General features: G+C 37.2%; 1 protein-coding gene across 2 annotated transcripts; it reads right to left on the bottom strand.

Moving 5' to 3' along the window:
• Positions 1-2,255: 2,255 nt before the first annotated feature.
• mbpa (myelin basic protein a) lies at positions 2,256-10,146 on the bottom strand. Of its 2 annotated transcripts, none has more exons than XM_058752616.1 (6): positions 9,889-10,146; positions 8,671-8,739; positions 7,590-7,616; positions 7,210-7,230; positions 5,690-5,779; positions 2,256-3,748 (listed from the first exon to the last, which is right to left on the bottom strand). In XM_058752616.1, the coding sequence occupies exons 1-6, from the start codon at positions 10,006-10,008 to the stop codon at positions 3,698-3,700; spliced, it is 378 nt and encodes a 125-aa protein (XP_058608599.1). In that variant the 5' UTR covers positions 10,009-10,146; the 3' UTR covers positions 2,256-3,697. The 2 variants fall into 2 exon arrangements, with proteins under 2 accessions (XP_058608599.1, XP_058608598.1); XM_058752615.1 differs by having other exon boundaries at positions 8,671-8,775.
• Positions 10,147-10,849: the final 703 nt, after the last annotated feature.

The following is a 10,849-nucleotide window of genomic DNA, read 5'->3' on the forward strand; positions in this document are numbered from 1 at the left end:
TGAACGAATGTTTTACGGGTTTGGAATGACATGAGGGTGAGTAATTAATGACAGACATCTTTTTTGGGTGAACTATCCTACCCTACACCAATATGAACAGATTTTAAAACACTGGGCATCATACACTAACCGACTTTGTTGTCACAGAGGAAAAACTGGCCATCATACAGTAAACGACTGAGGATCACACACTACCAGACTTTCCAAGTTGAGTCCTCTGCACAATCTGACTTTGCTGCAGCATGGAAAAACCTGCTGGTTCGTCTGGTCAGAGGAGAACTGGCCCCCCAACTGAGCCTGGTTTCTCCCAAGGTTTTTTTCTCCATTCTGTCACCGATGGAGTTTTGGTTCCTTGCTGCTGTCACCGCTGGCTTGCATAGATGGGGTCACTTAATTTCCAGCGATATCGTCGACTTGATTGCACAGATACTATTTAAACTGAACTGAGCTGGATGATGACATCACTGAATTCAATGATGAACTGCCTTTAACTGAAAATTGAATGTTTACTATCGTCCTTTTGCATTATTGAGGCACTATTTTCCTATTTAATGCTGTAAAGCTGCTTTGACACAATCTGTATTGTTAAAAGTGCTATATAAAGGTGACTTGACTTGACTTCCAATCACAACAAACTCACGCAGAAATGCGTGCCTTGTTGCTAGGAGATGTGTGACATATGAAAACAAAATGTGTTCTAAAATTGGCTCAAAATATCAAACATGTTAGCCTCCAAATGGATGAAATCATAGTCTGAAACTAAAAAATCGGAGTCTGTTACCATCATACACCACGCAATATTTGATGAAATCTGTCAACTCCAATCTGCAGAGTGCAGACTGCCTCTGATTTTTGGCAACTATCCTGGACTTCTCCAGACTGTAAATCGGGGGGAAAAATGGGGCCCAAATTGTGTAGTGTATTCCAGCATTTAGCATGATGTTCCTTGCAACGTTCTTTCAACTTAATTTTAAACAACATAACATTGTAGGAATTATTTTGGAACATTCCAAGAACAAGAAAACGTATGGTTTCCTTAATGTTATTAGAACATTCATTTAAGGTTAACATAATGTTCTTGCAACATTCTTAAGTCGCTGGGGTGTATTTGTAGCAATAGCCAAAAATACACTGTATGGGTCAAAATGATAGATTTTTCTTTTATGCCAAAAATCATTAGTATATTAAGTAAAGATCATGTTCTATGAAGATATTTTGTTAATTTACTACTGTAAATATATCAAAAGGTCGTTTTTGATTAGTAATATGCATTGCTAAGAATTCATTTGGACAACTTTAAAGGCGATTTTCTCAATATTTCAATTTTTTTGCTCCCTCAGATTCCAGATTTTCAAATAGTTGTATCTCAGCCAAATATTGTCCTATCCTAACAAACCATACATCAATGTAAAGCTTATTTATTCAGCATTCAGATGATGTATATATCTCAATTTCAAAATAATTGACACTTAAGACTGGTTTTGTGGTCCAGGGTCACATATGTGTTCTTTTTTTTTTTACCAGTAATTAAGGGCTTGTTATTATTAACATTAGCTTTTACAGCAAGTAAAATTAGTAGTGTTCTTGGCCAGTCCAGGTTCAATTTTAAGGCTACTATGTACACTCTGAAACTTGACACATAAGCTGAAACTGTGTAAAGGCATTTTCAGTGAGCTTTCAAGAGACCTATTTTAAGGGCATTTAAAAAGAACTAGTTCGAGCACACAACGCAAAGGTCATGGCAATTCTTCTGCTAACATTTACTTCAGAGAGAATCCTGAGAATCTCTTAAATCAACCATTTTCTTTCTCTTCATTTATTATTTCATTGTTTTATGTTTAACACAAAGAAATGGGCAGTAATTTTACTGTCTTCAAAGAAAAAGCCCAGTCATTTTTTACTATTAGTTAGACATAAAAGAAACACAAATTTTATCCAGAAGCATAAAATGATCTGTTTTTGTTTAATTTTATAGCTATTGTAATTGTCCTGTGTGTATGTGTGTGTGGTGTGTGACTCCTCATTTTTGCAGAAATGTACCAAGATGATCATTATGCATAGACAAACTAGTTAAATATTTTAGCATTATCTGGTGTGGACTAAAACTAAATGGACAAAAATTCATTTGTAACTGTCCAATCAAGATAAATAACTCAAAATAAAAAGCACCAACACACTTAGTAAGACAAAGACACAGAAACTGTTTTTTGAGAACCTCAAGGAATGAACAGATGCACAATCAAACACAGACTACATACATTTCCGATTCTTTATTTAACGTTACTTTATAAATAAAGGGAGGGTTAAAGATATTACATCAGAACACCTGGCCACTTCAGAATATCCTGTGCATTATATAAAGTGTAGCACCATTTTGGAGACAAATCCAGCGCTGACAGGGAGAATATTTGACCTAATGTTTATTCAGCAGTATTTCAGAAACAGCACATACAGGAAGAGTCTATGAGACACGAAACGATGAACATTATTAAGACACGTGAGAAACGTCACAGAGAAAAAAAAATCAGCTGAATAAACTCCACCGTACTCTTTCCGAATTCCTCGTTTATCATTTCTCACTTTATCCCTCATACACTTTCAGGTTTCTTTCTTTTTCCTCGCCAGTTTCATACCCTTAATGCTCCCACTGACTGTTTGTCCTAGATTTCTGCATGTCTGTTATTTAAATATTAATCCTACCCCTGGTAATTACATGAGACCTTTATAAAATAACATCAAAATTGCAGACATAATGACGCAGACAACATTTACAGGCTGTTTTAACACACATATGCAGTGCAACATCTGAGGGCATACAATCCAAGCGTCAGATATGCTTAGAATCTATTCCCTAGTCCACAAAATCATGTTTTTAGTCTTTGATTAACAATTATTAATGCACGTTTCTAATTAAAGAGCTAAATAATTACTCAAATAAATCAAATTTAATATTAGGTAAATGTTAACTGGTCGTAATTTTTTTAAGCTGCTCAAAACACAATAAAGAATCCTATATACACAGTTCTTGGTACAAAGGAAATAACCAATATATAACATAACACAAGGACCACAATTAACGTAAACAGCCACAAACATGCTGCACATCACTGAGGCTGAACATTGATCTCAACAGTGGAGAGGCTTCTTCACTGTAGCACAATGACTAACGTCAGGCATCAAATGCTCGATAGCAAACAAGCGACCCGTTGTGTAAGATACGTCTGAGGTAAATTCAGAATTATACAATAATGGGTCTCGATGCTAGTTATATCTTACTTTTATGTTTAATGGTTCAAACAGAGAAATATTCTGTCTAGTTCAGTCAATTAAGACTAATAATCAAGCCTTTTAGTCAATCTACATTTCTGAGGGATGATGATCCTCTTGAACATTTTTGAAGTGAATTTTGGAGGGAGACTTCCAATATAGCAACTAGACTATCGCATCTCCTGACCATTGACAACTATTGCAGCAGTTTTGCACACATACAGTCAACACGTGCTTATGAAACCCTGTAGGCATGTAACAACAGATACTTGGATTGTATCTCTATCTAGGAAGCGAAGATGGCCAATGTTAGTCTGTTAAACTCGCTGCGACTTGTGAATCTATAGGGCAGAGATCCTCCCTCTCAAGTTTTTGCTTTTTATCCATTTCACTCTCTTCCATCCTGGCGTTTTTCTGGTCGGAGAAGGGCTCAGAAGATGGTGCTCCAGCGTTTGGGTGGAGAGCGAGATCGGCTTTCTCCCTGAGATCGGAGAGAAAACCAGTATGGTCATCATCGTGTCAATTGCGTAACACGAAACCTTTTCAACATTGGTGCTTGATTATGCAAGGTCAAAATCAATGTTAGTTCTGAAACACATTACAAAAGAATAACTGCTGAAGCTTGCACAGAAATAGCACAGAGCATCAGCAGAATGGGTGAAGGACCTCAATGTTCAATGTCAAAACTCAAGAATTTAATAACAAAAATGGCAATGTTGAGTAATCCATATTGTAGGAGCGTTATCAGCCATTACAAGCTATGCTACATTTGGAAAAGAGTGATCTGAGCACTCAGTGTTCTAGCTCTACAGCACAATGGATGTGGAAAGCCAGGCTGATTTGATTGTGTTCTCTGTGTCCTCTGTTCAGGAGAGATTGTCATGTGAAAAGTGCAGAAGGGAGAAAAGGAAATTAGGCGAAAGGGCAGATGAGGTAGATGATTTGAGCTAAACGCGAACATCAGTGTCATTCTGCTTCAATGTCAGATTTAAAATGTTAAAAACAGTACCTGTTTAAAAATGACATGGACCAAATACTTGCAAATATGTACATTTATAAATATACTACCATTCAATTGTTTGGCGTCAGCAAGTTTTTTTGTATTTGTGTTTAGCAAGGATGCCTTAAATTGTTCAAAAGTGACATTTATAAACACAAAAGATTCCTATTTCATATAAATGCTGTTCTTTTGATTTTATTATAATATTTAATATTATTATGATTTCAACATTAATACTAATTCAGCTGTCATCACAGGCAAAAAATACATGTTTAACACATTAAAATAGAAAATTATTATTTTAAATTGTAATATTTCACAATATTACTGCTTTTACAGTATTTTTTGAGAAGAGCATAACTTTTGAATGGTAGGTTATGTATACAAATACAATACATACATACAAAGTTTCATTCCAAACCTGTATGAACTATTTTTTATCAGAGACCTATTTTGTTTCCATGTAATGAAAATGAATGTGACCATGGCTATCAAGCAAATTTTTTTTTTTTTTTTCGTTTGTTTGTTTGGTCCTTAAATTATCTTTTTTGTCTTGGTCCCCATCAGCTTTCGTTGTATGGAGAGAAAAAAAAGTACCTCGGACATGATGATTAACATCTTTACTTTCCATTGATGAAAAAAAGTCATACAGGTTTGGATAGACATAACGATGAGTATATGATGGCAGAATTTTCACTTCAATGTGAACGATTCTTTTAGGAGCAGGTGATATTTACTCAATCCTCTGAAAGTCAAATCTTATAGGCAATCAATGAGAATGAACATGCAGAGATGTGAATACTTTATGCCCTGCACCTGGCAAAAGTTCAAAATGCTTATGTTACAATGAGACTCTCAATGACTGACTGAACATAAGCAAGGTTATGGCGCATAGAAAGACTCAACTTTGACTGTAAAATTGAAACAGATGAGACAGGCCTTCTTTATAACCTAAATAAATATTGATTTTGAAAAGCTTAACTGAATAAAGACCTTCAATGACTGCTGAAAGACTGCACAGCCCTCACTGACAGGATAGGTGTCATTACTTTAGTGAGAGAGATGGATATTATTGGACTTGCATACAGAAGGTGACTCTGGGTCAGAAAGAGAAGCAGTCAATAGCCTTATCAAGGACATTCTCATTCACTTTTTCACATGCCTCTTCAAGCACAGAAAGTGAGTTCTGTATGGTTTCAAAGCAATAATCTATGCAACATCCCGTTATCGAACATTTTTAATGGCCTTAATTACATCTCGCTGTTGAAATTGCTTTCTTTGTAGGCATTTGCATAAAGGCGCATCAATCAACTGTAATTGCGCTTAAATGAGAATAACCTTTTTAAAAAGGTAAAAAAAAAAAGATCTTAAATATGTATGATAATCTTTTCAGAGAGTCTTTTTCTGCTGTTTTAGGCTCACCAGGTTGAAGATTCTGGAGAGTGTATTCTGTTCCCTTCTGCGTCTGTGAGGTGATCTAATGCTCTCCGAGCCACGCGCTGACGGGGATGCCTAAAACATATAGTTTATGAACACAGAGAGGAAACCAGCCCACTGCTCTTTAATGATATACTATGAATATGTTTTCTTTTTGATATTATATCAAACTGTGAATTAAAAAAAAAAAAAAAGTAAAAAAACAAAACAAAATAAAAAAACTGGTGTTTGTAATGGTGCAGTATAGATTCTGTGCTATATGTTTCGATTGGTGATGCATCAGTGCATTTCTGCACTGACATCTACAAATAAAGAGTGCAAAAGGAGGTTGCAGCACAGAGAATGTTACATGTTTGCCACATTTCAAGTATTATAGGAGGGGGTGATTTAGAGATGGCAAGAGTGCAGCATAGGAGGATAATCATAACATGGGTTATTTACATATCGAAATGATCTGCACAAAACAGTTTTGCCAGCCAAAGAAAAACCCTTTTTTTGTGTGTGTGTTTGTCAGTTATTAATGTCTGAATACATCCAATGCTGCATGCCTGCTTTTTGCATGCCTTTATGTTTTGGAGCCTGTGGAGTTAAACAACATGTGACAAAAACACAGGGGGCGCTGGTGAGTCAGTGAATCAAGACCTGGGAAGGGAGTAGATGGGTTGGAGTATGGGTTTATGAGGGGAGTGAACAGTTCGAAGACCCCTAGAGAGAAAGCTGCTTTACCGGCTGTGACTCAGAAAAAGCCTTGCTGTCTCAAAGTCATCAAGAAGCAGAGAGTCGCTCTGGTTCAGGAGAAATTCCATCAGAAAAAAAAGAGTGCAACAATCAAGGCAAAAAAATATACAGTAAAAAGAAAGAAAGAAAGAAAGAAAGAAAGCAAGAAAGAAACTGAAAAACAAGCAAAATCATGAAAACTCTAATAATGTTCTAATAATTTTAGTGCTTAAGATCACTCTTTTATGTACTATAGCACAGCTAAAAGCTGTGGAAATTCATAATCACATCAACAGTTAGGGTAAAATTACAAGTAATGCCTATTTCATGCATTCTGGCATTACAAAATGTGTTCTGAATTGAAATTGTGCATATTTAATCTCACGAGAGTGCGAGTTAACAAGTGCAATAATCATATTGAACGCATTAAATGTGGCTAAATTGAAACCACAATGCAATAATGCGTAATAACTCCGCTAAAAATGACATGGGCCTAAATTTCATGGCCCTTTTTTGATTTGGGTAAAATGAACCCATTCAACCTTCAATCTTCCAATCCCACAGGTTAACGAGAAGATCGCATAAAGCGCAGCGAAAAGTTCAGCAGCTGTAATTAGAGCGATGCATTGGTTAATTGACAAAGAAGAGAACAAATGATTAAGATACGTGACAGATCTATTAGAAACGAGACATAGGACAGGAAGGCATCCCTGCAATCAGCCAATCAGATCGTTTATGAGAGTGTCTGTGAATGCAAACGTGAATCACATCAAAGAGGAATGACATACCAGGCCCAATAGTTCTCTCCACTGCACATGAAACAAAAAAGAATGTAGAATGATTAACTTTCTTCTTAGATGAAATTACAATTTCATTGCTGGATACGAGAGTGCTTTGAAAATGATTTTAGGTCACATCTATTCTATCTGCTAGGAAACAGCTGTATTATTCATTTAAGTGGGTGGTGGTAACCTCACGGTTAATAGAGGTAATGATGGCCTAATAGAGTGTTACAAATTTCACATTCTTGCTCTGTCACCATTTATATCCTGAGCGAAGCACTTTTTCAGCAGAATTTCGCTGCAAATTGTCTCAAAATAACTACCAAGAGCATTTTAAACAATGGGATTAGATGCATGATAGTAGAAAAATGGGATGTGAGACTTACCCTTGACTTGGGACGAGGAGAGGACACCTTCAAGGAAACAAATTAAAACTTTTAGTCAAGGACAATTTTAAGAATTCAAAAAGCAGAGCCACATCTTTTAATTTAGAGGCCTGAGTATTATAACGAGACGTTTCGTTATCCAGCGTAATACAAATAAGATAAGCAATCCTTGAACAAAGACTTTTAATTTTAAAGATGTTTACATGGGTCGATCATTAGGCTTCCTTGCAGTTCAGATGAATAATGAAGGCAGAGGCTGTATCTTTTTAATGAACAACCCACAGAACTGAGAAACAACTGTACAATTTGTGTTTCCCAGAAAAACATTTTTAATTTAGGACAAGAGTAATGGGGAAATGCAAAAACATGAAAATGAGAAATTAGATAAATCTACATGCTGGCTTGAGGTCATGCCATCTGAAAGTGGAATTTGACACATTTACACATCACATCGTACATCGCGAAATAAAAAAGGTGATGTTAAAGGAAAACGATCAACTTCTCTGTCACGTAAACGTTTCCACACAGACAAGAGTATATTCTCAAACTTTCATCTGAAACAGTGACTTTCAAAGAGTGACTCATTCTTTACTACATAGCGGAGAATCTAACACTAGTGATGTAAGTGTGTGTAATGTTGTCTGTCTCACAGAAAAACAAGTCTGGACTATTGTAGCAAAGAAAACATGGGCTGCACGTTGAACATGACGACAAACTTGGCCTGCGGACTTAGACGGCAAATGGCCAGACACAATGTGACATGTCTAGGACCAAAGCTTGCCTTATGTTTCGATTGTCATGATGAAGTTTGGTTAAAAAAAGCAAGCTTAAGCTCTTCTAATATATTTGACCTGATACATTGGTTGAGGTAATGTTTTCCTGCTGCTCAGTGCTGTGAGAGCGGTAACAAACTCTTTGGATCAGTGGGAGCCAAAGATGAGGACAAAGGGAGGTGTGAAAATGTCATTCTCATGTCTTAGGTCGAATTGATTTCTTTTCTGGGGTTGCAGTTGTTGGTTTCACTTCACTCTTTGAAGTTTGGGACTTGTAAAAATCCATGCCAGCACACGTGGATACTTACAAAGCTCCTGAAGAAATGCACCACAGGGTTGACATCTCCACGACGACGGGTGGAAGAGTGCTGGGGTCTCTGTGGAGAGGAGGATAGATGACCACGAAATGAGCCCTTCAAATAAATGAAAGAGAAACGTCTAGAGTCAAGCTGCAACATACACTAGCATGACAACTTCTTGGATTGGAAAGCCAATCATTAAAGATTCGCAATTTAACTACGACGCCAATCTCTTCGATTTTTGTGGCAAAATTTTGTGGTAAAAATGGAAATAAAAATACCATGCTTATCTAAATTTGCCTTTGCACCTAAACTGGCATGCTTTGAAGGAGGTATGAGTGTCGATAGATGAAGCTCTGCCTAGTGGCAGTAATTGAATTGGCAGTAACTGCACTTTTCCTGCAGAACAGCAAACCACTGTAATGATATCACTTGCACTGTAAACAGCTGTGCCCAAAGCTTCTTAATGCTGTGAGAATTCATTGGTTTTAACATTCGTGTCATTTCACCATGACTCATTGCTACTGAAGAAGCCAAAAAAAACAAAAACAAAAAACACATCTCATAAATATAATCAGTTGCTAAAACAGACTGAACAGGCTTTGAACATTGATATTTGAAGGAACATTACTTTGAACCAGATTCAGCTATTTGTTCAATATCAGCAGGATTTAAGACCAAATTCTTTGTTCAATTGCTGTGTGAAAATGAAACTTGGAGAATCTTTCTCTTATCTGGTAACAAGTTTCTAATTTCACTGACATACATATTAATTGTTTTAAATGTAGCTTTAAAAATGGTACATTATTGTACATTATATATAAATAAAGACTATTTGATGGCAAATAAACAGAACCTCAAATACTAGGACTTAAATAATGAGCGATACACAGATACAATACTATGGCGAACTGCATGCACATAGCAGAATACCGACATGTGTATCAACCAATATGCAAAACTGAGAAAAACGTTAATTTTTTTAATGCAGACTCTGACTATCAGACTATGAGAACAGGGGGCCCATTTGCAGTGCAGAGTTAGTTTGAATTTGAGCGTTTGTGTGTGTCTGTAAACCACATCCAATTGAATGCAACACAAAGGCAATCACAACTGAGTTCTAAACTATATTGAAACTCAGCTATATTCTAAAAAAAATTTCCCCAAGAAATTTAGAGCAAGAAGTTGTCATTGACCATGCCAATTTTAGAAAAAAAAGTGACTCACCTTTCCCTTTTTCTTTTTGTCTCCTCCAAAGAACCTGCCAATCTGATCCAGGAGACCAGGGGACCTCTTCTTCCTGCCCAGCCCGAAGGGGCTTTGTCCAGAGGTGCTTGCAGTGGCCATTCTAGGTGTTGCTCTGTTTGGTGGTCTACAGTCTGGACGGCCCACGAATGTCCTTCTCCACTCAATCCAAAGTCCGCTCTGGAGACACTCTGCAAACCTTCTCGATAGTCTTCGGCGCTTCTAAGGAAGAAGGGCTGGCCTTTGAAGGTGTCGTCCCCTCCGTTGCATGGCATCACGGGAGATGAGGTGGGTCTGTAATAGCGTCAGTGATTCTGGGCCGGTGCCAGGCATTCTTTCGAGTCCTTGTGTGCCCGCGGAGGGTGTCACTACCCTGCTCTCTGATAAAAGGAGCTGCTATTGTTCTAGTCCACATCTGCCTCGACTTGGGCCGAGCACAACAAGGCCTGTCTATGAGAAAGAAGCAGAGCGCTGTGAAGAACGGCTTTAGCACAATCAAACCGTTGTTGTGATGACTCATGTTCATTATGCAAATAGTTTACATTGAGAAATTACATATGGTATATTGCAACGTGTGGGGTTTGGAATTGTTCGCTTCAGACATATGTTGCCATGTGCTTTATCATACAGTATGAATGAAACTTCTCCAGAGGTTTAAACAACACAGACACACCCTGATGATGTCATGCGACAGTTGAGGAGGCACGCCTTCTATTATTTCATTGATAAATTTTATTTCAAAATGCTGTGAACTGGTTCTTGGACTGATTTCTTGAAGTAGGTCTTGCAATTTGTATCCTGGATGAATGGTGCAATCTGCACTCGCCCGCTTGCTCTGTTCCCTTCCCATCTTGAAATATCCACAAATTAATTCATTTTCAATGACTTTGCAATTCATTAACCAACCGCTGTGTGTGATACTCAGCATGGTGCCCACCGTGCT

Source organism: Onychostoma macrolepis, chromosome 19 (assembly GCF_012432095.1).
Source record: "Onychostoma macrolepis isolate SWU-2019 chromosome 19, ASM1243209v1, whole genome shotgun sequence".
Classification (NCBI taxonomy): Eukaryota; Metazoa; Chordata; class Actinopteri; order Cypriniformes; family Cyprinidae; genus Onychostoma; species Onychostoma macrolepis.

Bases quoted from the DNA above. Each gene is read 5' to 3' on its own strand.
- mbpa (XM_058752615.1), bottom strand. From the start codon at position 10,008: ATGGCCACTGCAAGCACCTCTGGACAAAGCCCCTTCGGGCTGGGCAGG. The intron at 5,780-7,209 runs GTATGTCATTCC...TATATGTTTTAG, and splicing joins GGAGAGAACTATTGGGCCTG to GCATCCCCGTCAGCGCGTGG. The intron at 3,749-5,689 runs GTGAGCCTAAAA...CTCCGATCTCAG, and splicing joins TCTCCAGAATCTTCAACCTG to GGAGAAAGCCGATCTCGCTC.